The following is a 27,941-nucleotide window of genomic DNA, read 5'->3' on the forward strand; positions in this document are numbered from 1 at the left end:
TATATATTATATACATTTAATTATATATATCATCCCCTGCTTTTATATATATATATACACAGATATACAGAGAGAGCATGGGGTAAGAGGAAGGAAGAAGAAGAGGGTGGTTACCATCTCCACTAGCAGCACACCACCACAACCGCCATCAGCATAGCGCCCCATGTCAAACACCAAACATGACCACTGGCGGCACACCACCAAAACCACCATAGCCCCATGTACAACACCAAACATGACCACTCCAAAGTACGTCGGCCACCTCCTCTCCATTAACAATCGATTGAACACCTTGATTACCTAAAAAAAAAAATCTCATGTAATCTATACCACCAAAATACGTTATTCATCATTTCAACCTCTATTCCCTGCAACCCATTGAAAACTCCTACTAATGCAAAACACCCTAAATCGATGATCATCGATCACCCTGAATTGCTGATCAATGATTTGCAAATCCTTAAACACCAAAGTGACCAATGCAATTGAAAGCCCTAAGTAGCCAACAACAAATGCCGAAACCCTAAGTGGCTACTGCAACCTTCTCTGTCACCGCCAACAACACCAGTGCTCACCAACTAATATACCTAGGGGCGATGGTGGTTAGTCAACTCCGGAGAGTGAAGGTTGAAGATGGTAATAAAACCCAAATTGCCGTCACGTCGGATTTTGAGAGTGTCGATTGGGATAAGACAATATGTTGAACAGATTCGGCGAGCATGACGATGCAGCATTCGTGAACAGTGAACTCTCCAAGCCAACATCAATCTTCGGGCTCAAACAAGACTATGGGTGGTGATCGGAATATTCGTCGGATCGAAGCAACCATCTTTCTTCCTCTCCGTGCATCACCTCTCGCCGCCGCAAATCCTCTAAATTCCTTGTGAATAAAAAATATATATATATATACACACACACACACACAGAACTGGGTTGTTACACTTATTGGGCTCTTCTTGATCGAATGGAGTAAAATCTACTGTGAGAAACGACGTATTGGCAGAGAAGTAGCGTTAATCAAGGAGAATTGCAATCTGACGGTTGAGTGGAGAGAGAAAAATAAAAAAACCGGGTGGAGGTTGTGGCGGTGGCAGATGTGAGTTGTGGCGACGATGGGTTGAGGATATTGAGGTTAGAGAGAGAAAGTAGGTAGGTGTAGTTAATTTTCTTTTTTCCTAAAAAAAAAGGGTATTTCGGTAATTTAATGGTTCTGATATTTTAGATTAAATATGAATAAAGTAGTAAAGGGTAATGTAGATATTTTACTCCTTTTTAGGCTTTGTTTGGTTGCAAAATCTGACAAGGGTGTCATTGTTCAAAAAATGACTATCTTTTATTTGACTGCCAATAAGGCAAATCCCAAGAAATGTAAGTGTAATTAACCTTTTATTTTTTTATTTTTTTACTCAATGCATTTACTCCTCATTTGCTGAGGTAGGTAGACACAAGTCATGCTTATCTTTGCACAAATTATTTAGATTATAACATAAATATAAAATAAATACAAAGAATCTGCAGAGTGTATATATGATTCAGAAAACAACAAAGCAACTCTGTGTAATCTCCTACTTCTATTCCGTTGCCTTCTTTTGTCTTGTCAATAACTTTTTAATTTGACTAGTTCATTGCATTCATCCAGGTTTCAAACCAAACTCGTTTCAATAACATTAATTGCACCATATTTTTAATAAATTAAATTTTCCAATTGAGCATTAAAAATTATCACAAACCTCTCATGGTATCACACTTAAAAGTTTTTCTATTTTAGGGAAAACCAGTACTCTTCCCGATGAATTGAATGTAATTTGAAAAATGGTAGCAAAAAAAGCATGAACATTTGAATTTTCAGAAAATAATTTTTAAAAAATAAAATCAAATATAATTTTTGTACAGCTTTACTGTTCTCAACCGTATAAATCAATATTCATATGGTATGATATTTTAATTTAAATAAAAAGATAAGTTGAATGGTATATTTTTTAAATAAAAAGGTAAAGTTGAATGGTATTTTTTTTAGTAATATAATATATGGTATCAAATATAACTGTATAAATCAATATTTGTATATATAGCATATATGATAAAATAAAGTGTAAATCTAAGTCACATAGAGCGAGAGCGAGAACGGGAGCGTGAGAGTAATAAAATTATATCATAAATAGTAAGAATTTGAGCCAAAGTGCGCGCAGAGCCTAACAGCGGGAACTCGGAACGTAAGAGCGATGCTTGTTGAGAATGATGATGTGACTTAGGTGTAGATTAATAATTTTTTTTTACTAACCTTGCTGACTTGGCGATGACAAAGTTATGTTAAAAATGTGGCGTTAATGCTCACTAGACCTGAAGGGACATAAAATCCCATTGGGCCAACTTCAGCCCAGCCCGCCAGTAGAGGAAAGGGCCCAGCGAGCCCCAACTCATCCACTCTCATTTAAGGCCTGTTCTGACGGAGAGTGAGGCCCAAGAAGATATCAAGCCCGTTTAGGAGGGATAAAGCCCATATTATCTCAAGGTTTAGAAAGAGCAACAGATTTTTAGGGTAAGGAGAGACTTTTATAAATAGAAAAAGAGAAGAAATGTAAAATGATTCGATTGAAGTGTAACAAATTTACTTTTTTAATAGAGAGAGCAGTTTCTTGCACATTCAGAACGTCTTCCAGTGAGAGTAAATGAAGAGGATTTTTTTTCTCAAACGCTAGGGTTGGTCTTACACTTTTTAGGTTTTAATTTTCAATTAATAAACTGGTAGGGAAAAAAAAAATGTGGGATAAAGTATTGTACAGGTGGGGAGTTTAAAATTTTTTAATTGACTGTAAAAGAGTATTTAAGGGTAGAGAGAGATTATAATTTGTTTGGGTTGGGCTGTTTGTTTGGGCTAGGCTTTATTGGCCTGTTGTTTTGGACTTTGTCCCTCTTTGTACAGTTTTCTCTTCTATTAAAATATTAATTTACCAAAATAAATAAATAGTGTCTTTTGTTTCTTTTTATTTTATTTCATTTAGTTTAGTTTGGTAAGTAATATTATCTTCTGATGCTTTCTTATTTTTATGGGTTGGATTTACTGCCTAAGATTTTTTTTTATAATTATACTACCATTAATGAATTTGCTTGATATTGGTCAATATAGTTTTTATATTTATGGTGGTAGTGTTTGAATTTTGAGCTTATAAGATAGATTTAAGGTTCAAAAATATTTTTTGTCGTATTTTTTTTTTCTTTTTCAGGTTGAGGTCAAGTCCATTGAGCAAGGTGCATAAAATAACTTGTCAAAAATTAATAAGTGAGTTATTTTTTTTAGGTTTTAATATATTTTTTTTCTTTATAAATACCAAAATACCTATATATATATATATATATTCTGAAAAATAATAGATTACAAATTTCTTTTTTAGAGAATAAAAGGCCGGCGTAGAAAAATAAATGAATAGAGATTGTTCTACTACAGAATTGTTGGGCCACCTCGTAAGATTTATGAATTATGGATTGGCACTTAAATTTTAATCCAAACTGATGAACTTGATAATACTAACACTTTTTTTGGAAATTGAAACCAAATTCTTTTGGAATTTGAAATTATAATTAGAAAAAGAAATTGGATTATAATTAAAATAAAATAAAATAAAATTTTGTGTTTGGAATGAATTGAAATTCATTTTAAGGAAAATAAAATTTTCATTTTACCCCTTAAAAATGGGTTTTAACCTTTTGCGCGGATGTGTAAGATTTGTATTCCAATCAGGCCCGATGGAACGGGTCTTACTCCTTGTAGCCTGGTCTCAGACTATTTGGATTTGGACTCAGGCCCAAGCTTAAAGTACATGTTTATTGTATAAGATGATATTCTTATTCACACATTCGCGAAGCCCAAAAAATTGACTATAAACTAAGTCAAGCTAAAAAATTTTTGACTGCACATCTTATTTGACAATCCAAAAGTAAATAGTTTGTCCATTATTTAATATTCTATAAAAAATGGTGTTAAATAATATGTGAGAATGAGTTAAATTCATAAAATGATGTAAAATTTAGAATAGGAGAGAGTTGCATGGCTCACCATTTCGTCTGATACGCAATGTATTGATCGATACGCGATCTTTTTTCAGGTTCGATATATGATTTATATCGGTCAGTTTATACTGACTTGGTTGGAGTCTGTTATATCGCGACCGTAAATGATATTACGAACCATGATTACAACAAAAAAACAGCGTCATGAACAGCAAATCTAAGATAGCAACTCCAACGGGCAACTCAAAAAAACTAGAATCTGTAAAAGGGAGCAGGCAAAGGAAAAGCAAAGGATCAGACTACCCAGGTGGAAAGGAATTGATGTGATGAGTTTGGGGTATTAGTATATATACTCCATTAAATAAAAAAAATAAATAAAAGTACAAATTTTAATTCTAATCCCAAATTCAAAGTATGAATTTTGCATCAGCAATGATCACAATGTAGCGATGGAAGAATTGAAATTAACCAACATTATTTCTATGCAGTCTCTCCCTTCAAGAATCATTTATTTTTCATGTGCAAATTAAAATCAAAATCAATTGAGACAAAGTGTAAAATGAGACAGAAAAGTGAACTGCAGAAGCAAGAATCACCCAAAAAACAAGAACAGAAATACCCTAAAGCCAGATAAAGTAGTATAGGAAAAAAATACTACTACGTATAATAAAGACCACTAATGGATCAGAATTTGGCTTAGATCAGAAATGATTAGGCTAGCATTAAGTAAGCCTTCGTGGCAAACCTCCGTGGCCAATTGATAAGGACTGTTAACTACCCCAATTAACCCACCAAGAAATCTCTTATTTGTCTCATTCCATATACTCCAAAATATAGCAGTAAAACAGTTCTATATTTCTTATTCGTTTTTTTTATTTATTATTATTTATTTATTACTATTATATATTATATTTGTGATAGAGAGTCATTGAGTATATACATTCAATTAAATTTGTTAAGGTAAGAAATAAAATTATTATATCAACATTAATTATTAATAATACTATTTATTATTATATTATTTCTTTTATGAACTGAACAGCGCAAACAAAATAAATTGTGTGGTGTGGCAATCCAAAAATATGAGAGAGATTTTAATATGTCGACAACTAATAAAATGAGACAGCGGGTTAAAACATGGTCGGTCAAATTAGACCACTAAGACAACATAGGATGGAATTATCTGGACTTGATTTAAACAATCAAACCAACAATCAAAGCCCCACTCTCCCCACGGATTAACCACGTCTCTTTCTGTTTTCCATTTATGTACTCCTACTACAACACTATTCAGCAGAGGCGTACACTGCTTGTATTCCCAGGCCAGAATATTAGTATCATCAACGCGTAATATTAGTATCATCAACGCGTTAACGTTTTTTTCTTCTCCACTTTCCCTCTAAACAAACCACCACCAATAAGACCTTTTTACCCCTGCCTAGTGCCTAGGTGTGTATGTTTTTCTTCTTTCCCCACATCTATATAAATAACAACTCATCACCAACTTCTTCCAAACATCCTCCACTTCCAAACATGGCTAAACCGTTAGAATTCCTCATGGTATTCTGTATTTATAGCTTCTTCATACACCGTTCTGCAGCTGCTTACTCCATCGGCGTCAACTACGGCACCGTCGCCGACAATCTCCCTCCACCAGCCCAAGTGGCTTCCTTCCTCAAAGCCCAAACCACCATCGACAGAATCAAGATCTTCGACGCCAACCCTGACATCCTCCGCGCCTTCGTCAACTCCACCATCGCCGTCACTGTGTCCGTCGTCAACGGCGACATCCCTGCCGTCGCCAAACTCCCCGCTGCCCAGTCCTGGGTCGCCAACAACATCTCCCCTTTCTACCGCAAAACCAAAATCAACCGAATCGCCGTCGGCAACGAAATCATCGCCACTGCAGATAAGAACCTCATCGCCCACCTCGTCCCGGCGATGAAATCTCTCCACAACGCCCTCAAACTCGCCGGAATAACTGACATTCAGGTCACGACGCCCCACTCTCTGGGCATACTATCAGCAACTGATGCGCCGAGTACGGGTCGGTTCCGACGCGGGTACGATCGCGTCGTATTTGCTCCGATGCTGGAGTTCCACCGCCAGACAAAGTCACCTTTCATGGTCTGTCCCTACCCGTACTTCGGATTCGGTCCAAAGACTCTGAACTACGCGCTTTTCAAGCCAAACGGCGGCGTTTTCGACAACTCCACCGGGAAAAATTACACCAACATGTTTGATGCGCAGATGGACGCTGTCTACTCGGCGATGAAGCGGCTCGGGTACGGCGACGTGGACATGGTGGTGGCCGAGACCGGGTGGCCGTCGGCGGGCGACCCGAACCAGCCCGGCGTGAACGTCGAGAATGCGGTGTCCTATAACGGAAACCTCGTGAAACACGTGAACTCCGGCAAAGGCACGCCGTTGATGCCCAACAGGACTTTCGAGACCTATATCTTCTCTCTCTTCAATGAGAATCTCAAACCCTCCACGTCGGAGCGAAACTTCGGATTATTCCGACCTGATTTCACACCGGTGTACGACGTTGGCATTTTGGTCAATCCGCAGGTAATTCCTTGATTAGTCCGAGGATAATTTGGTAAATACACAAGTTTCTGTACTTTGAAAACACTTGCACGTTTTCTGATGCGCCAGCTCATGCAGCTTTTTTACCAGACCAGCAAAAGTATTGATTGACCTTTGAATTTTTAAGAAGCCCAATTGTCCGTTTTGTTTTTGAAATGACCAAATGACCCCTGTATTCTATGTATGGGGTGATTTGAGGGGTATTATTGTCAGAATAATTTCATATATTCAGTGCATTCTCGATTCCCGAAGACATTTTTTAAACGTTTTTATTTTTCTTCATTACTCAGCCGGTGATAAATATATTTTGGTCCCACCATTTTCGAATATTAATAAACACCTAAAGTGTACATATGGATATTGGTTGTGATTTCAGAAGGGTGGGCCCACACCTGCGACGCCTACGTCTCCGTCTCCGTCGTCGTCGGCGGCGTCGGAGTGGTGTGTACCGAAAGCGGACGCTAGCGATGAAGCGTTGCAGGCGAACATAGACTTTGTGTGCAGTCATGGAGTAGACTGCAAACCCATACAAGACGGTGGGCCCTGTTTCCAGCCCAACACCGTGAGATCACATGCATCATACGCCATGAACGCCTACTACCAGTCAAATGGTCGCAATGATTTTGACTGTGATTTCGTTCACACCGGAGTTATCACCACCGATGATCCCAGTATGTACTTCATTAATCCAACAATTAGTACTAATTTTATACACATTTTACTATCTATGTAGACTATGTGTGTGTATATTTATGTTTGTATAATATAATGTATTGTTTGACGTTGCAGGTTATCAGGAATGCAAGTACGTCTCTTGAAAGGGAATTACAAGTGGAAGAGTTGTTACAAATGGGTTTTGGTACATTAACTGAGTTGAATTTGCACCATTGGGACTGTATTGTTGCTATTAATTTAATTTGTGCCAACTTACCTATTAGTGTATGTTCATACTTAATTCTATAAATATATCTAATTTGAGCTTCTATTCGGTTGCAATTTTCAGTATTTCTTATTTTAATTTATGTATTTTTTAATTTTAATTTATAAAGAGAAATAGTTCTTTGTTTTTTTTAATTAATTTTTTTTTTGGGTTTTATCTAATACATTGAATTGAAATAAATGGATTGATCTCGCCTTAACATTGTGCTAACCAAACTGCGCCACTATGGAACCACACGGAACTAATGTGCAGATTCGTCTAATAGTTTGAATTGGATTAGACCACAATTGACTTATGGTTTAGGGCATCAAACGATTTGGTTCTTCTAGAAATGAATGTATAGTACTTGTAGCCATGAATATATCAATTTATTTATTTATTTATTTTTATTTTTTTTATTCCAAATTAAATTCATATGCTTCATCACTCGTGCATATGTAAATATACTCGTATGCTTCATCACTCGCTCGTTCATCTAATACACATTTTTCTTAGTGATTCAATGTATACAAAAGTGTGTTCAAAAGTAACTCAAAAGTATATTTGATAATGTAAAATTTATTCTCGAAATATACTTGATAATATAAAATTTGTTAAAAAATTTTTGAAAGTTAAAATATGAATACATTTGAAAAAAAAAAAAAAAAATGTTGTCCGTTTGAAAAATATAGTGGTCATTTAAGAGTTTTTCATACACACACATATATATATATCTATTGCCTCTGTCGCAAAAAATAAATGACAGTTTTGAAAACTATGACTCACAAAAATATTGAGAATCTAATATTTGCAAAGAAAATGATTCTTTGGGCCGAGGCTGGTAGACTCTGTGCCAACTAGGGAAGGCCCAAATAATAATTTAACAGTCCGAGACGCAACGACTTGGGGCGTGGGGGTGTTGCATATAAATGCCACGAGAATGGCCAACAAATCCAAACTCTCTCCAATTTACAGATGGTGTCTCTCTCAATTCAGAAACTGCAATCAAGTGAAATCTTAATTTATTTGATTTATATATATTTCTACTTGAATAAATAATTTAGTTATCACCTCCATTCACCGACAATCTGGATGATGCAAGGGGCAGGGTAAAAAAATACATACTGAGCAGACTAGCAAGAAATATGCCTCTATGAAGAAGAGGACTAGTTTATATATTCTTCTGGCTTCTGTTCTTGAAATATGAAACTGACATATTCAAGAGTTAAAATAAAACTGTAGTACGCAACTAATCTGGACATCAAATAGTTCTTTTCTATAAAATTGTTAAAATACCCCTTTAGATTTTAAAAAATTGATTGTTGCTGAATTTGCCATTCTTGACTGTTTTCTCTCTTAGAGGTAAAGATTGTTAATATTAATTTGATCATAGAAAAAGTGAAATTCTGCAGACTACAATGGTGAGACTTTAGAGGCTCAGTTGTCTGTTTTCCACTAGAGCAAGTAAAACAGGGGAAAAAAGAGAGCAGAACAACCCTTTTCAACTGAAAACTAAAGAATTCCTTGGTGCTAATTAATTATTTTTTGGGGGGATCTTGCGTCGCCGCACCTTGGTTGAGCTCTCCAAATCTCATGCCAACACGCATTGAATGCTTCAAGAACAACTCTGTGCATCTCCGCACACAGTTTTCCTCTTTCTTTTCTAATGATTTGCGATGAAATGTGTCAACACAATCCTTGAAACATCTCTCCACAAGAGAATTATACATCCTAAGACTGCAAATAGAATAGGGAAAAAAACCATATAATACTATTAGAATGAAACCTCTTGCAAATTGTTACCACAATATATCATAATACAACATTTCAGGTAAAACTCGGATGACAGGATTACTGAAGGATTCTATCTGAATCTCCCTTCTTTCATGAAGGGTATCATTTAAATTTTCTATTTTCTTAGGCATATGAACGTATGACGTTCACTCCAATCTACAAAAATTTCAGTGTACAACTGTGTCGTTCCCTAAACATCCAACAACAACATAGATGTTGCACTGGTATTTAGGAGAACCTTCTTCTGGCTTCAAATTAAGATTGTCACACAAGTTAAATTCAACCATGCAATCCATACAAGGCAGTGAAGCCACGACTAAGGGAACAAAGAATTCCTCAGGCCATAATGAATTATGTGGTGCTACTAAGTGCACTGAAGGAACTAGAATAACGATCCATTGGTGAGAAAAATTTGTCCCTATTTCTCTTTTCCCTGGGTAAATATAAAATAAAATAAAGAAAAAAAGAAAGAATAAGAGAAATAGGCCTTCAAAGAGGGTTCAACTAAAGTTGAACAGCTCCAATTGTTCTTAAGCTCCAAGAAAATTTATCAGATCCACATTTGTGACATCAACAAAATCAACAAATTTGAAATTTAAAATAAATAAATAAATAAAGTCTTTCATATCACTAAGAGAGCCTTAAGAAAGTATTTCCAAAAAAAAAAAATGATAGATTCAAATTTTCTGGGCTGCAAGTGTCACATATGAAATCTAATAAATAAGTGAACACGTAATGCCTGAAGAAAGCTGACATGTTCACCAGAGCTGCAGCGAAACATAAATGTTGTTCCCTTAACGTCCAATTGCAACACAAATGCTGCATTGGTTTTGAGGGGAACATCATTCTTGCTTCACGTAACAAAGCCACACGTGCAACACATAGGAAGTGAAGCACAACATAAAGACCCAAAGCAACACTGCTTACAAAACAATGTCTTAGCCTTACACGAATTACTAGTTCATGAAGACATCAGAGTTGCTGATCCCTATTTTTATCATTGTTTCAGATAACAGCCATTATGCAACAGTAATGAGAGTGCCAGGCCCTGTAAAATGGTGGATTTTTGTTTCACAATTCTAAATCTTAAATCGAATGCTATAAAAAAAAAAATGGATCCACAGAATTTTATATGCATCATCCGTGGGAATGGAATTCTGTTTACTCAATTAAATTGAGTATCCGTTTCCCCCCCTTTCCTGTTGAGATATATCCATCTACTACTTTTGAGATCTATAATTCTTCCGATGTATTGAATGATGGCTCCAGGAAGGGAAAATTATTGGTTGTCAGGTACAGGACAATGCATGCGACTAGACCTTCGGAACAATTTTTTGCGTGTGCAAATAAAGCAAAATTAAGTCGGTACAGTAACTGTTATTCTTTTAATCATGTTCTTATTTTACTTAATTTAAGTTATATTAAATTTATTATTAATATTGTTTAATATTAGATTGAGATTGTAAGTCATGTTACAATTTTCAGATCTAATTGTATCATTTATTACATACTATAGATTTTATATTTTGCGACATTGAGACTAAATGTATCTGAACTGAAACTAAAATATTGCTCAAGTGCATTTGTTGTGGTATCAAAGTACTGAAACTAAAAATTAGTAATCCTATACTACTGACAGTGACTTAAAATCAAATGTATGGGTCACATAATTCATAGAGACCCAAATTTATGAATTGTGAGATTACAACATATGCATACACAATGTGAAAGTTGGGAGAGACAACAAGAATTCACAATTTTAATGGTCATTTTTATTACATAATGATGACCATACACTGAGCATTAATGTTATGGCTGTCATTACCATACTTAAACCTTAATTTTCATTAAAATAAAACAAAAGGATAAAAAAGACTTTAATATAGGCATCATCTAGATATTAATTAATTCAGCACTTCCATATTGTATCTCTATCATTCTTACATGTCAACACTACTAATATTTCAGTTAAATTGAAAAACATGAATATAATCCCAAAAAATAAATCAAACAATCTGACGCTAAAGCTCGATATTTCTAAAATACCTCAAAAGAAAAAGAGAATCTTGGTTTAAGGATTCAAAATTCCGAATTGATTAGTTGATGGAGCTAAATAAATAAACCATGAACAATCATATATTCAACATAGGTGCCAGATTCATATATATATATATATATATATATATATATACGGAGAGAGAGGGGGGAAGGGCAAGAACCTGTCACGGATTTGTTGCTGCTCGATCATGGAGGTCATTTTGATCTTGTCTTCTTCAGGAAGAGAAGAGAGATCTCCTACCAAGCTTTTATCCATCTTCGATTTAATTCTTGATCAAGGATTTTTTTTTTTTTTTGGTCTCCCCCTTTAAACCTTCGCAAGGTTTAAGATGAAGACACAGTGCAGCTTCTATATAGTCTACAGTCCTCCCCAAATAAAACCCTAGGATTCAACCCATGCGAAGTGTTAAACGTTGTCGTTTTTAGTAGTAACTTTAACTTTCTAATTGCTTTTTTATTTTTAGAAATGATGTTGTCTAAATAAGTACACAAAGTACAAAAAAGAGGAAGAAAAAAAAAACAGCCATATATAGAATGTACAAGAAACACACCGTTTTTTTTGATAATTATATATAAATTTTTGTATTTTAAAAATTTATACTCCGAAACAAATTGTCATCAACAATTTTGATCAAATTATTTTATGAAAATTCCAAAATATCTTTAAGGGTATTTCAGATAGTTTAATCTTTAATTTTTTTTTATTTATAAAAACTCCAAAATCTCAAAAAAAAAATATATATATATAAAAACTCCAAGTACCCCAATACCCAAATTTTTTTATAAAAACTTCAAAAAAAAAAAAAAATTGTATAAAAATTGTAAAATTTTGAAATAAGTGTTCTTTATTTATTTATTTTTTTTAAGAGCATTGTAAGTATTATTTACTTAATTTAAAAATTATAAGGAATTTTTGTTAAATACAGAAGAATATTTACACATTTTATATATAGGAAAGGTATTTTACACATTACCCTCATTTTGAATCTTTTCGTGTAGTGAAAGACAAGCCAATAATATATCTTGAACTAAAAGCTAGCCAAGCTAAGAAATATAAAGAATGTAATCACAAATGCAATTGTGGGTAAAATTGTGTATAAAGTAGCTAAATAACTGATTTACTTTGACAAATGAAAAGATTTATACAAATTATACATTTATGTGCCAATATGTGAAAAATCATTAAGTATGAATATGTTACAAATGAATAGATTTGTACAAGTTTTATACATTTTCACACCAATCTGGAAAAAATTATTAATTATGAATATGTTAAAAACCTAGTGAATGAGATGATAAATATTAGGGCGTGTTTGGTATGAGTTTTGTTTTTAACGTTTTGTTTTAATTTGACACAAAATAAGTGTTTTGATGTGAAGTGTTTTAAATAGTAATCAAAAATATGTTTGGTAACGTCAATTTGTTGCAAGATTTTTGGAAGTAAAAATATGAAAACCTATTTGGTAAAAAAATGTTACAAGTTTGAAAAATGTAATGGTTAGTTTAAAAATGTCATTTAAGTAATTTAAAAAAAAAAAAAAAAAATTTGTTTCCAAGCAAAAACATATAATAATATCAAATTCACGAAATGTTTTGACACCGTATAAAATAAGATAATTTTTAGTAAACACATTTTTTTTATTATTCACAATTATAATCTAAGTCACATAAAGCGAGAGCGGGAGTGTGAACAAGAACGAATTAGAGAGCAAGGGAGGTAGAATTAAGTTATAAGCAGTGAGAATTTGAGCGAAAGCACGCTCAAAGTGTGAGAGCGACACCTGCTGAAAAGGATTATGTGACTTAGATTACAATACTTGAAAAAAAATAAAAATAAAATACATACAGTACCTTAGGTGTTTTTGTTGCGGGACCTCATTTTAGACCCAAAACATGTTTGGTAACTGTTGCTTTGTTTTAAACAGTAGTAAAATATTGTCAAAATTGGGCCAAAAAGTAAAACACCTTGTTTAGGAAAGAAGTTAGGCCAATCACTGTAGTGGAGGAAAACAACTTAAACCAGACTTACAACATGTATATAAACCACGCTTAAAACATTTCAGTCATTTTATAGGGTTTTCTAGAGAGCTCGAGCGGAGGCGATTTTGTGGCGACTCTACTATGTGCGCTTGTTTGGCTGAAAACGACCAAACCGACAACCGATCTTTGCTCTTTTGTTGTCTTCGTCGAAGAACAAGGCAGGAATCAAAGAATCTGAAGCGACTGTGGCTCGAAAATGGGTCGTCATATAAGATGATTTTTGCCGGACATTCTTTGGGGTCTGGTGTTGCCGCTTTGTTGACGGTGATAGTAGTGAACCGCGGTGACCTGCTCGGCGGGGTTCCGAGGAGTCATGTGCGGTGTTATGCGATTGCGCCGGCGAGGTATGTCGCTCAATTTAGCTGTGAAGTATGCCGATATTATACACTCTGTGATCTTGTGGGTGAGGAATTTGAATGCCCCAATTTGATTTGGTTTTTCTGGTTTCAGTTTGTTTGAATCAATCAAGTGAGAAGTTATTATGAAATTAGTTTTATTCTGTTTATATTTGCTTGTAAATGTATATATTTGAGTTGTTTGATTCAATTGCTTCTAGTTCCTGATAAAATTCATTGCGTGATATGTTGATTTTGATATATTTCTCTCATACGATGATCATTCATTGATGATTGCATCTGTTGTTCCCCCTCTCCCTACGTGTGTGTATATGTATACTTGCTCATTATGCATGATTTTGGAAGTGGGTATGTGATCTCAATTTGGGATTGCTAGCTTCTTTCATTTGATAGGTTTCCTTGGAGGTTGTTTAGTAACCTCAAAATACGGTTGTGAACCTCAAGAAGTTTAAGGAAATGAGCTCATGTGGTTGGATGATTTATTAGTAATTATACATGTGCAGTAGCACGAACCATCTCGGTCTGTAAATAGATTATCAATAATGTGTCTCATTAAGATTCTGGGTTATCTGTTGTTTGAGTTTTATTCTGTGTGTTGAAGGGGTTTATTTATTTCAACTCTTTAAATGTTCAGAATGTAATCGATTTGCTTGAATTAATAAGTTTCATTCAATTCAGATTGTGAAGGAGAGTACTTATGGATTAACACATCCCATAGAAGCATGATCCAAAGCTAGTTTGAGCTTTGAAACACCTAAATGAGCTGGTCCTTCCCTAGAAAATCCAAGTAATGTCTTTGCCATTTTTATTTTAATTATCTTTGTGGAAGCTTAAAAATTTCTAGAACTCTCCCTAACTTTTGTTATTCATAATTTTTCCTATTTTAGGATTGTATTATAAGAACAAGATCACTTAGAAAATCAAGATTTGTCTTTAGTGACACAGGATTTACTGTAATGTATATCATGTTTGGAAGCTTATTGGAATAAAAATGGCCTGCACTGGTTACCAAATTAGAGGATTATAATTTCATAGGGCTTTTTATCTCCCTCTCATCATGCCTTTTACATTCGCAATTCAAGAAATAGTCTTTAGAAATGAACTATTGGAGAGAACTCAAATCAAGGACAGGAAGGTTAGACTCTATGTTACTGTCCTCAATTAATCACACTAAATCATAGATAGTCTAGAACATTACTCCTAAATCCTAATTGACATGTTTACTCCACATGTACAAGAATGATGTAATATACATAGGGCCCGACTGAGATTCCTAAAATTGAGAGCCATATGTGAACTTTCAAATATGAGACCCTTTGGCAGTCTTGCTCTGGACCATTTGCTGGACTCTGTGGGGTTTCATTATAAGTTGGCCTGTTATAATTTTGTTGTGGGTGCTTTAAGTTGGATGAGAGAGATTATTCCTTCTTTGTTTCTAAATTTTTTTTGAGTATTGATGTTGATGATCACTGTAAAATAAGGAATTTAGGGTGGAATATACTCTTAGGGGTTGGTGCTATATGGTGCCTGAGTATTAAAAAAAAGTTGAACACGCCATTTTTCTACTCAATTGCTTTTATATAAATTTTCCTGTTGTTACTGCATTATGTTAATGTGCCTTTTTGTTTCTAATTTTTAAGGGAATTCATGTTGATGATGACTGGAATATTCAAGTATTATTTGGATAATGTTGTGTGTGTTTGGTGCTATAATGGGTCATTGTTGTTGTTTGGAGTGGATTGACTTGTGCTTTTATATAGATGTTATACCCCGATACAAAATTAATTTTGTCAGCATAATTTTATTTTAATTAGACATGATTTATATATGAATATTTTATGCGGTGACCTGTTTTGTGAAGTTTTGTTCTTTGTTAAAGCTTATAAATTAAGCTTGTAGCAGTTAAGTGATTGGAGAAAGAAAAAGAATAAAAAGAATAATAAAATTTTATTGGTACATCAGATGGTATGTGGGTGTGAGGGAATGTGATAAAAATTGGTATGTGCTTTGACCATAGAATTTGACTATAGAATTGTGTGGAAGCTGCTGGGAACAACCTTATTATTTAGTTTTAATATATGTATATATAATATATACGTAGTATCATTTAATGAATAAGTTACAAAGTTTTGTAGAAACTTTGGTGTGTGAGGTGATATATGGTTAGGAAGTGTATGTGTTGGATATGTGCTAGTTAATTGAAATATTTTTTTTTTAGAGCAGCTTTGTTGACTTGTGGTTTATTTATATGACCATTCCAAATGAAAGGCCAAATCTGCCAGCACACTATTTATTTGCTTTCACTAAACATGTAGATAGATTGTTGTGACCAATTAGAATAAAGAGAAACAAGTGGAGTTCACATGTTCTTGCAATAGAGAATTTCATGTATGGAATTATGGAGAAGAAAAGAATTTGCTGTCAGTACAAAAACTCTTTACACCCAACTGAGACACGTATGTTTGTATATATATATATATATATATATATGAATGGTATGTTACTTTACAAACTAGTTTGAGACTGCCTTTGGAACCGAAAATCCTCACACATATAAAAGTTTTCTTTTGGGCGAAACAACAGTGCTTCATTTTATTGAAGACAGAAAAACGTGTTTTGTTATAAAGCATCAGATAGCGAAAATAGAAGAGAAGGAAAAGCAAGAAAGGGAGGAAGGAAAGAGGAAGAAAGGAATTCTCTAAAATTCTTGTAGATAGTACTAAAGGTAGGGGGTTTCAGATTTGTGATTACGTATTTGAAGTTTAAATTATCTATTTCTTCAATAATTTATTTATTGAGGTGCTCTTGAATAAAATCCATTTATTTCATTATTTTCCTAGTTGAGTGTTAATTATATGAAGGAATACAATTCTTAATTTATTGTAATTACTGTGCTGAAGTTAAATCTATGTAGTTGTGATTAGAATTTAAATTTCAACTACGTAAAGGCTAGAATTTATATATGTTTGAATTCTTAATTTATAGTTTAACCTTTTTGAAATAAATATAACATAGTTATAATATTGTATAGGCAATGAGAAGGACTTGACAACTTTGACATTTCCAGGGGAAAAATAGATAATTTGGGAAGTAGCCAAGGTGAGTGTACTAACTAGAAGTTTATTCTTGGATATGTTTAATTGAAGTATTGCAGCGGTTTATGTGAATTGAAGATGAATATATATATAACTTGATTATATTATATAAGGTCCATACTCTAGCCTGGAAGGAGAGTACTACATTAAAAATGGTCCATACTCTGGCCAAGAAGGAGAGTACTATATTATATAAGGTCCATACTCTGGCCTATAAGGAGAGTACTATATTTTAATACCTGTAATATGTTAATGAAGTTTAATTGAAGTTATTAGATAATATTTGTTTATATTACTCTGATGTAGTATTGTTGCATTCACTGGGTTTTAAGCTCATTCCTTCCATATTTATATTTTTCAAGTATCAGGTTGGGTTGCTACTGCCAAGTCTAGAGTCTTGGGTGTGAATGGGGAAAAGAACCATGGAACGTCTTTTGTATAAAATGTAAATATTGTAATAGAACTTAATATTATGACTTGAAGTTACTTGTTTAGTTTTCTTAGAACTTGCGAGGTGGATTTATAGTTTATCTTTAATTGTAAACTGTTAAGCAGGTATTCTGATGTAGGATGACGTCATGTATGAAAGAGGTTAATGCAGATGGTTGGATACATTCCAATTTGTTCAATTTATTCAATGGTGTAAATTGGGTTGGGGTGTGTCAATAGAAGACTTCCAATTGTGATCATGTTGTTGTTGGCAAAATTCAGAACCTACTGGACTTTGCTTCCTTCAGTAATGCAGGACTTAAAAAGGGATTACTCTGCCCTTTTTGGTTGTTTTTCATGGTGCCAATGCAGTTTCAGAAAGCACTTGAAGTGTTGTAAGAATTTTTTTTTCCAAATTATGCCCTTTGAAAATAATACAATTCAAGAGTTGTGTATAGACAGATGAGACATTTTTATGTAAAATTTTTGAATTTTTTTTATTATACACAACAGGTTGTATATTGTGCTATTAAATGTATTTCAATGGAATTGATGGTTTTGTTGAGTTGAATTGAATTGTATATATATATATATATATTTCTTTTAGAGAACTTATAGGATGAAAATTTTTCTTTAATAAAATTTTAAGTAATGAAGTCAAACCAATAGGCAATGACACATAGTCTACGATTTGCAGAAAGATTATGTAATCCAAAGAAAGCAAAAGAAATGTTGGGGCTTGCTGATCATAATAATATCATAATGTTTTATATTTTTTTTACAATACTTAAAACATATTTTGTTTTTAAAATTTTTTATGTTTTTAAAATTTTTAAAATATATGACCAATTAAACATATTTTGCATATTTTTGTTTTTGATATTTTTATAATAAAATATCATTTTTAAATATATTTTTAAATTTTTTTAAAAAATATTAAAAAAACAAATCACGTGCCAGACAGACTTCCACCCAATACACTTTAGTTGAATAATTGACGGTCCCACGTTATCGTGTAATCACAATCGAACACTGTAACTTTTTGTCTGTCCCAAAAAAAATTAAAGCATCCTATCCCGAAACCCGAATAGACCGACAGAGTTGCTTACACGTGGATGGCATTTCCGTTAATCACACACGTACAAGCAGTAATCAGATTCAGAAGAATCTGAAGTGGAGTGAGGGAGAGAGGAAAAGGTAAAGTGACGAAAAGGAATTGGGAGGAATAAGATGCCGAGGAGCAGATTTTCTGGATCAGTTTCTACTCCAAAGGTAGAATCAGAAGTGGAGTGAGAGAGAGAGGAAAAGGGAAAGTGACCAAGAGGAATTGGGAGGAATAAGATACCGAGGAGCAGATTTTCTGGATCAGTTTCTACTCCAAAGGTAGACATGATGGTGAATACGGGCATTCCATTTCTCAATCTCACCGTCGATGGCTTTTTGAAGATCGGAATTGTAACCTCATCATCCTCATTATAATTATATAGATCTTACTACTATCATCCAATCATTTTCCTAATCATCTCTATTCATCGTTTGTTTGTTTGTATCTCTATTTCTTTCAGGTCGCCGTGGCCAAAACAGCTGCAGAGGAAATCTATAAGGTCGTCAAAAAAGGTTCAGATTACCGTTTCATTGTTTGCTTCTGTGGGTATATAAAATATATATGCAGGTATATAATAGGCATAAGATCTAACTATGTTTATTTGGATCATTTATATGTTGTATATTGGTGTATCTAATTTGTTAGAACTCGAAAGACGTTCCTGAACTAAAGGAAAATGATATTTAAACCGATTATAGCATAAGGGTTCTATCACTTTCATGTAGCAGATGGGACCTACACTCAGAACTTATTCACCACATCAAATGGATAGAAAGCCTTTTGGCTAGACAAATGGGTTTGAGAAATCGGCCTAAATAGGGTTTCTCTAAATTAAATTATGCATGTTATTCTTATTAAATTTTGACCACTTGTAAATAATGACAAACACATCACTATCCTCATTTTTCAGAATTTAAGTAATTTTACAATGGATTCTTGAGTGGGACTATTTTTCTAATCTCTCTCAATTATTATGTTGATGTAGCAATTTTTTTTTTTCTTTTTCCAGGGAGTATTTCAAGTCACAATTTTGAGAATTCGGTGAGATCTTTGAGCTTATTTTAGTTATTTGGTTTGTTGATGACACACTTGAATTATTGTGCTTAGTTCAGTATCTGTATGTAGTTTTTTTTTTTGAGATGGATGGTACTATGCACTAATTTACTTCTGTTGGATGTATTCCACCAATTTAATGATGGGAGACAAAACCCATTTCTGGCATGAGGACTACGTAATTAAGCGAGCGCACATACACCACTTACGTGCTGTTTGCTGAAAATCTGAAGTGCTAATTATATGTTGAGGTTTTTATAAAAAAAATTTAAGGCTTCAATTTTCAGTGTCAAATGAAGTTTTCTTCACTTAAAATTTTAAGTGAAACTTATTGTTTTTAATGGTATCTAAGTTGTTTTCAAATGCCCTTAATCGAATAGGTGTTTAATTTTTTTCAAATCTTATACTATTTCTGCTTGTTGCTTTACTTGCTTCATTATGATTAAGCTGTCAAAATGAAGCTGCACAAGTGTGAATTCTTTGGGGCTGCTAACCATTATGAGCCATTTGATGTACTTAATCGTTTTTGTTACCCATGACATCAAGCATCCCCATGAATGTTCTTTCTAAGTGTTAAGTCTCTTCTAATTCAATCAATTTCTTGCAGCACTAACAGTTTTCAATAAGACACTAAGTGTACAACTTAAAACTATTAAGTTACAAAGTTGTGGTCTCGGTCCCTTGTTATGCCCACCCATTTTTTTTTTTACCTTGTACAGTAAATGTAGAAACAGAAAGTAGTTCAACATGCTTGTTGTCATGCTAACAGAAGTTACTTCTCTGCAGCTAAAGAAAATGTGTAAAGAAGGGCTCTATTGGGGTGAGTGTCGTTTATATTGACTGATAAAATATGAGATATGTTAGGCAGGAGACGAAGCAGTTATTTGAAATTATTGAATGGTTTCCTTTTTTGAAAAATGAGGGATCACTTGAAAGATGTCTTTTATTGCATGAGCAGGAACAGTTGCTGGGGTATATGTCGGAATGGAATACGGGATGAAGAGGTTCTGTGGCATCGGGGATTGGGTAATTTCTGAAGCACATGGCATACTACTTTTTCTATTTGAATCTCCTTCATTCGAAACATTACCAATTTAGCTGTGTAGGATCAAAATGAGGTGGTTCAACTTTTTCTAACGAGAGCTCGAGGTTGTACCCGTGCTCATTGTTATTGCAATTTTTCCCTCTGATCATCAGATGGATTGAATAAATCACGTCTTATTTTGTTCTTTTTTCTCCCTCTGTTTCGAGTCCCTCCTGCAAAAGCATCAGTTATTCACCATTCCAAGTAAAGAATTCAAATCATATAATAAGCTGATGGTGATGTTTCTGCCTTTTGCCTCTCCATTTTCATGTTGCAGAAGAATGCAATGCTTGGGGGTGCATTGACGGGGGCTCTGGTATCTGCAGCCTGCAGCAAGAACAGAGACCAGATTGTAATGGATGCCATCACCGGAGGTGCGGTTGCGACTGCTGCAGAGTTCCTAAACTATGTCACCTGAACAAGGAGAACTTTATATTATCTCAACATCTTTGCGAATCATGGGGAAATATCTAATGTGTTTCTTTTGTCATTTTTCTTTTAATTTGTTTGGTTGTAGGAAATAACAACAGCCCTGTGAGTTGTAACGATCATATAAAATGACTTAAATGTGTATTAGCCAGCTTTCCGTTTCTAATTCTTTGGTGTGAAGTAGATTTCTGTCATTTTAGTCACATAATCTCAATTTGAAATCATCATCATTAATTGAAGTTTGCCCTTTAACCACAACCACCTCACCGCCTACCTGCAATAATTTTTAGACTCAAGTTTAAACAATAAATGGGAGTTAAACAATAATTGAATCTCAGATTATTCATTCAAACAATGGATGTTCATGTCACATATTTGTTATTCGAAGATAATTTTAAGAAATAGAAATCTATATGCCAATTTTGATACCCTGAACTAAAGGCTAAACAGAATCTGAATAATCTGAATTCAAAGGTATCTTAATTAAGGTATTTTTATTTAAAGATTCAATTTATAGGCTTCTTTAAGCTGAATTATCAATAATAGCCATTATGCAACAGTAATGAGAGTGCCAGGCCATGTAAAATGGTGGATTTTTGTTTGACAATTCTAAATCTTAAATCGAATGCTATCAAAAAAAAAAAAAAAATTAATGGATCCACAGAATTTTATATGCATCTTTCGTGGAATTGAGCATGGAATTATGTTTACTCGCTTTCAATTGAGCATCCGTTTCTCCCCTTTTCCTGTTAAAACATATCTATCTACTATACTTTTGAGATCCATAATTTTTTGATGTATTGATTGAATGATGGCTCCACGCAGGGAAAATTATTGGCTGTTAGGTACAGGACAACGCATGCGATCATTGTAGACCTTCGGAACAATTTTTTGCGTGTGCAAATAAAGCAAAATTAAGTCGGTGCAGTAAGTGTTAATCTTTTAATCATGTTCTTATTTTACTTAATTTAAGTTATATTAAATTTATTATTAATATTATTTACTATTAGATTGAGATTGTGTGTAGTGTTACAATTTTCAGATCTAATTCTATCATTTATTACATACTATAGATTTTATATTTTGCGACATTGAGACTAAATGTATCTGAATTGAAACTAAAATATTGTTTTAGTGCATTTGTTGTGGTATCAAAGTACTGAATACTGACAGTGACTTAAAATCAAGGGAAAATTACATATAAATGGAGTCAAAGTTTCATATTTACTTAGAGGCTGAGTCAAAGTTTCATATTTCTCTAAAATGGATTGCTGAGGTGGCACATGGTTTTTTACTGTTTAGAAATTGTGGTGTCTAAAATACCCTTCCGCGAAGGTACTACTTTTTCTTTGAAGGTACTACTTTTTTGAACTGAAGGTATTACTTTTTGGCGTCCATGTTTTTTAAACACCCGCGAAAGTACTACTTTTTTTCCGAAGGTACTACTTTTTTGAACTGAAGGTACTACTTTTTTGAACTGAATGTACTACTTTTTTTGTTAGGAAAGGGCATTTTAGGCACCACAATTTTTTAAACAGTAAAAAACCATGTGCTACCTTAGTAATTCATTTTAGAGAAATATGGAACTTTGACTCAGTCTCTAAGTAAATATGGAACTTTGACTCCATTTATATGTAATTTTTCCTAAAATCTCAAATGTATGGGTCACAACATAATTCATAGAGACCCAAAAAGTAAATCAAACAATCTGACACTAACGCTCGATATTTCTAAAATACTTCAAAAGAAAAAGAGAATCTTGGTTTAAGGATTCAAAATTCTGAATTGATTAGTTGATGGAGCGAAATAAATAAATAAACCATGAACAATCATATATTCAACAAAGGTGCCAGATTCATAGATATACAATATATATATGTGTGTGCGCGCGCGCGCGCAGAGAGAGAGGGGGGAAGGGCAAGAATCTGTCGCGGATTTGTTGCTGCTCGATCATGGAGGTCATTTTGATCTTATCTTCTTCAGGAAGAGAAGAGAGATCTCCTATAAAGCTTTTATCCATCTTCGATTTAATTCTTGATCAAGGAATTTTTTTTTTGTTCTCCCCTGTAAACCTTCGCAGGGTTTAAGATGAAGACACAGTGAAGCTTCTATATACTCCAAGGTACCCTAATACCCAATTTTTTTTAATATAAAAATTGCAAAATTTTGAAATAAGTGTTCTTTATTTTTATTTTATTTTATTTTAAGTATTTTAATATTCAAATTGATGAAAGGTCATTATTTATTCAATTTAAAATTTCTAAGGAATTTTTGTTAAATACAGAAGAGTATTGACACATTTTCTATATAGAAAAGGTATTTTTTTACCCATTACCCTCTAATAAGATTTTGAATCTTTTCGTGTAGTGAAAGACAAGCCAATAATATTTCTTGAACTAAAAGCTAGCCAAGTTAAGAAATATAAATAATGAAATCACATGCAATTGTGGGTCAAATTGTGTATAAAGTAACTAAATAGCTGATTTACTTATACAAATTATACATTTTTGTGCCAATACGTGAAAAATCAATGAATATGTTACAAATGAATAGATTTGTACAAATTTTATACATTTTTCACACCAATATGTGAAAAATTATTACTAATCTGCAAAAATTATTAATTATGAATATATTAAAAACTTGTGAATGGGATGACAAATATTAGATCTTGTCTGAAATGAGTGTTTTGATGCATACTATTTTGAATAGTAATCGAAAATATTACCATCCATTTGTTGCAAAATTTTTGGAAATAAAAATATGAAAAAAATATAATGATTAATTTAAAAATGTTATTCAAATATATATATATTTTTTAATATAAAAATTGCAAAATTTTGAAATAAGTGTTCTTTATTTATATTTTATTTTATTTTAAGAGCATTTTAAGTATTTTAATATTTAAATTGATGAAAGGTCATTATTTATTCAATTTAAAAATTATAAGGAATTTTTGTTAAATACAGAAGAGTATTGACACATTTTCTATATAGAAAAGGTATTTTTTTACACATTACCCTCTAATAAGATTTTGAATCTTTTCGTGTAGTGAAAGACAAGCCAATAATATTTCTTGAACTAAAAGCTAGCCAAGTTAAGAAATATAAATAATGTAATGACATGCAATTGTGGGTCAAATTGTGTATAAAGTAACTAAATAGCTGATTTACTTGACAAATGAAAAGATTTATACAAATTATACATTTTTGTGCCAATATGTAAAAAATCATTAAGTATGAATATGTTACAAATGAATAGATTTGTACAAGTTTTATACATTTTTCACACCAATTTGTGAAAAATTATTACTAATCTGCAAAAATTATTAATTATGAATATATTAAAAACTTGTGAATGGGATGATAAATATTAGATCTTGTTTGAAATGAGTGTTTTGATGCAAAGTGTTTTGAATAATAATCGAAAATATTACCATCCATTTGTTGTAAAATTTTTGGAAATAAAAATATGAAAAAAAATTTAATGTTCATGGGATTAAAGATTACAATGTATAAGTATATAAAAATACCAAATAAGTGTTTCAATTTTTGGTCAGTATTCACATAACGTTTTGACACTATATAAAATAAAATAATTTTTGACAAATAACTTTTTTTTACTATTTACTATCACAATAATATAAAAAACAAAAACAAAAACAAAACGGATTCCAAACTTGAGTTTAAAATATTTTGTTACCTCACAGGATAGTGACAAATATTATTTAAAAACAAAATCATACGGAGTACTAAAATATACAATCCTTTGCCACCCGATATACTTTAGTTGAATAATTGACGGTACCACGTGATCGTGTAATCACAATCAAACACTGTAACTGTTTTGTTTGTTTCAAAAAAATTAAAAAATTAAATCAGCCATCTTATCCGAAACCCGAATATGGTATAGACGGACAGAGTTGCTTACAGGTGGATGGCATTTCCGTTAATCACACAGTTACAAGCTTATTAAATAATTAAATAAATACAGCAGTAACCAGATTCAGAAGAATCGGAAGTGGAGTGAGAGAGAGGAAAAGGGAAAGTGACGAAGAGGAATCGGGAGGAATAAGATGCCGAGTAGCAGATTTTCTGGAACAGTCTCTACTCCGAAGGTAGACGTGATGGTGGATATGGGCAATCCATTTCTCAATCTCACCGTCGATGGCTTTTTGAAGATCGGAAGTGTAATCACCATCATCCTCACTATAATTATATAGATCTTACTATCATCCAATCATTTTCCTAATCATCTCTATTCATCGTTTGTTTGTTTGTATCTCTATTTCTTTCAGGTTGCCGTGGCCAAAACAGCTGTAGAGGAAACCTATCACGTCGTCAAAAAAGGTTCAGATTACAGTTTCATTGTTTGCTTGTGTGTGTGTGTGTGTGTGTGTGTGTGTGTGTATATATAATGTATGCAGGTATATAATAGGCATAAGATCTATCTATGTTTATTTGGATCATGTATATTTTGAAAATGATTTTTTAAACGATTCTAGCATAAGGGTTTCTATCACTTTCATGTAGCAGATGGGACCTACACTCGGAACTTATTCACCACATCAAACGGATGGAAAGCCTTTTGGCTAGACAAATAGATTTGAGAAATCGGCCTAAATAGGGTTTCTCTAAATTAAATTGTGCATGTTATTCTTATTAAATTTTGACCACTTGTAAATAATGACAAACACATTACTATCCTCATTTTTCAAAATTTAAGTAATTTTACAATGGGTTCTTGAGTGGGACTAATTTTCAAATCTCTCTCAATTATTGTGTTGATGTAGCAAATTTTTTTTTTTCTTTTTCCAGGGAGTATTTCAAGTCACAGTTTTGAGAATTCGGTGAGATCTCTGAGCTTATTTTAGTTATTTGGTTTGTTGATGACACACTTGAATTATTGAGCTTATTTCAGTATCTGTATGTAGTTTTTTTGAGATGGTTGGTATTATGCACTAATTTAGTTCTGTTGGATGTATTCCGCCAATTAAATGATGGGAGACAAAACCCATTTCTGACATGAGGACTACGTAATTAAGCGAGTGCACATACAACACTTAGGTGCTGTTTGCTGAAAATTTGAAGAGCTAATTATAAGTTGATAAGGGTTCAATTTTCAGTGTCAAGTGAAGTTTTCTTCACTTAAAATTTTAAGTGAAACTTATTGTTTTAAATGGTATCTAAGTTGTTTTCAAATGCCCTTAGTTGAATAGGTGTTTAATTTTTTTCAAATCTTATACTATAGCTTCTTGTTGCTTTACTTGCTTCATTGTGATTAAGCTGTCAAAATGAAGCTGCACAAGTGTGAATTCTTTGGGGCTGCCCACCCATGATGAGCCATTTGATGTACTTGATCGTTTTTGTTACCCATGACATCAAACATCCCCATAAATGTTCTTTTGAAGTGTTAAGTCTCTTCTAATTCAATCAATTTCTTGCAGCACTCACAGTTTTCAATAATACACGAACTTTAAATTATTAAGTTACAAAGTTTTGGATTCTGAAACCAGGGTACTGAATTTTAGGGGGTTATACAGGAACGGTCTCGGTCCCTTGTTATGCCCACCCAAATTTTTTTACTTGTACAGTAAATATAGAAACAGAAAGTAGTTCAACATGCTTGTTGTCATGCTAACAGAAGTTACTTCTCTGCAGCTAAAGAAAATGTGTAAAGAAGGGGCCTATTGGGGTGAGTGTCATTTATATTGACTCTGATAAAATATGTGATCTGTTAGGCAGGAGACAAAACAGTTATTTGAAATTATTGATTGGTTTCCTTTTTTGAAAAATGGGGGATCACTTGAAAGATTTCTTTTATTGCATGAGCAGGAACAGTTGCTGGGGTATATGTCGGAATGGAGTATGGAATGGAGAGGGTCCGTGGCACCAGGGATTGGGTAATTTCTGAAGCACATGGCATTCTACTTTTTCTATTTTATTCTCCTTCATTCGAAACATAACCAATTTAGCTGTAGGATCCAAAGCTACTACTGACATTCAAATGTTGAATTTCTAGTTTGGTAGTAGTTCCAAAACTTTAATGCATTGTAATTTTAGCTGCAATTTAGATTGTATGGTGACAACTCTTTTATCCAAGATGGAGGTGTTGCAAGGTGCTAGCTAGCTTGCTAATGAAGTCTCTAGGTATTTGTAGCAGGCACTTGGGATCAATTGCTCATTTCACCAAGACTTGGGGTAGATTGGTGCAAGGGTTGCCTCCTATGGACCAAAAAAGAAAGCGGAAAATGAACATAGAGGATTTTGGATCCCCTGCGATATTTGGAATCTGGTTTCCTTCTGAATTAGATACCCAATTGATTATAAATTATGCACGCACTTTAAATAAGTAGCACATAACCCATTCTTTTTTAGAGCAAAATTATATAGCTTCAGGCAAAATGCGGTGGTTCAACTTTTTTCTAACGAGAGCTTGAGGTTGTACCTGTGCTCATTTTTATTGCAAATTTTCCCCCTGATCATCAGAAGGATTGATTAAATCATGGCTTGTTTTGTTCTTTTTTCTCCCTTTGTTTCGAGTCCCTCTTGCAAAAGCATCAGTTATACACCATTCCGAGTAAAGAATTCAAATCATATAAGCTGCTGGTGATGTTTCTGCCTTTTGACTCTCCTTTTTCATGTTGCAGAAGAATGCAATGCTTGGGGGTGCATTGACGGGGGCTCTGGTTTCTGCAGCCAGCAGCAAGAACAGAGACCAAATTGTAAAGGATGCAATCACCGGAGGTGCGGTTGCGACTGCTGCAGAGTTCCTAAACTATATCACCTGAACAAGGAGATCTTTATATTCTCTCAACATCTTTGCGAATCATGGTGAAATATCTAATGTGTTTCTTTTGTCATTTTCTTCTAATTTGTTTGGTTGTAGTAGGAAATAACAACAGCCCTGTGAGTCGTAACGATCATGTAAAATGACTTTAAACCATGTATTAGCCAGCTTTCCATTTCTAATTTTTTGGTGT

The 27,941-nt window shown here is 33.3% G+C and overlaps 4 protein-coding genes across 4 annotated transcripts; 3 read left to right on the top strand and 1 right to left on the bottom strand.

Annotated features, from left to right (window-relative positions):
• Nucleotides 1–5,395: 5,395 nt before the first annotated feature.
• Nucleotides 5,396–7,580, top strand: LOC132269440 (glucan endo-1,3-beta-glucosidase-like). Its single transcript, XM_059770627.1, has 3 exons — nt 5,396–6,579; nt 6,974–7,268; nt 7,387–7,580. The coding sequence occupies exons 1-3, from the start codon at nt 5,464–5,466 to the stop codon at nt 7,413–7,415; spliced, it is 1,440 nt and encodes a 479-aa protein (XP_059626610.1). The 5' UTR covers nt 5,396–5,463; the 3' UTR covers nt 7,416–7,580.
• Nucleotides 7,581–8,784: 1,204 nt separating this feature from the next.
• LOC132268410 (mitochondrial import inner membrane translocase subunit Tim9-like) lies at nt 8,785–11,779 on the bottom strand. Its single transcript, XM_059769260.1, has 2 exons — nt 11,530–11,779; nt 8,785–9,253 (listed from the first exon to the last, which is right to left on the bottom strand). Exons 1-2 carry the CDS (start codon nt 11,622–11,624, stop codon nt 9,055–9,057), a joined length of 294 nt encoding a protein of 97 aa, XP_059625243.1. The 5' UTR covers nt 11,625–11,779; the 3' UTR covers nt 8,785–9,054.
• Nucleotides 11,780–18,518: 6,739 nt separating this feature from the next.
• LOC132269736 (outer envelope pore protein 16, chloroplastic-like) lies at nt 18,519–21,125 on the top strand. The gene is made up of 7 exons (XM_059770989.1): nt 18,519–18,560; nt 18,609–18,743; nt 18,854–18,905; nt 19,403–19,434; nt 20,233–20,266; nt 20,405–20,472; nt 20,808–21,125. Exons 1-7 carry the CDS (start codon nt 18,519–18,521, stop codon nt 20,946–20,948), a joined length of 504 nt encoding a protein of 167 aa, XP_059626972.1. The 3' UTR covers nt 20,949–21,125.
• Nucleotides 21,126–24,929: 3,804 nt separating this feature from the next.
• On the top strand, nt 24,930–27,930 carry LOC132269443 (outer envelope pore protein 16, chloroplastic-like). The gene is made up of 6 exons (XM_059770630.1): nt 24,930–25,148; nt 25,257–25,308; nt 25,777–25,808; nt 26,620–26,653; nt 26,794–26,861; nt 27,609–27,930. Exons 1-6 carry the CDS (start codon nt 25,035–25,037, stop codon nt 27,747–27,749), a joined length of 441 nt encoding a protein of 146 aa, XP_059626613.1. The 5' UTR covers nt 24,930–25,034; the 3' UTR covers nt 27,750–27,930.
• Nucleotides 27,931–27,941: the final 11 nt, after the last annotated feature.

This window comes from Cornus florida, unplaced genomic scaffold, assembly GCF_030987335.1.
Source record: "Cornus florida cultivar Cherokee Brave unplaced genomic scaffold, ASM3098733v1 CherokeeBrave_3.0.0_Hap2_Chr08, whole genome shotgun sequence".
Taxonomy (NCBI): domain Eukaryota; kingdom Viridiplantae; phylum Streptophyta; class Magnoliopsida; order Cornales; family Cornaceae; genus Cornus; species Cornus florida.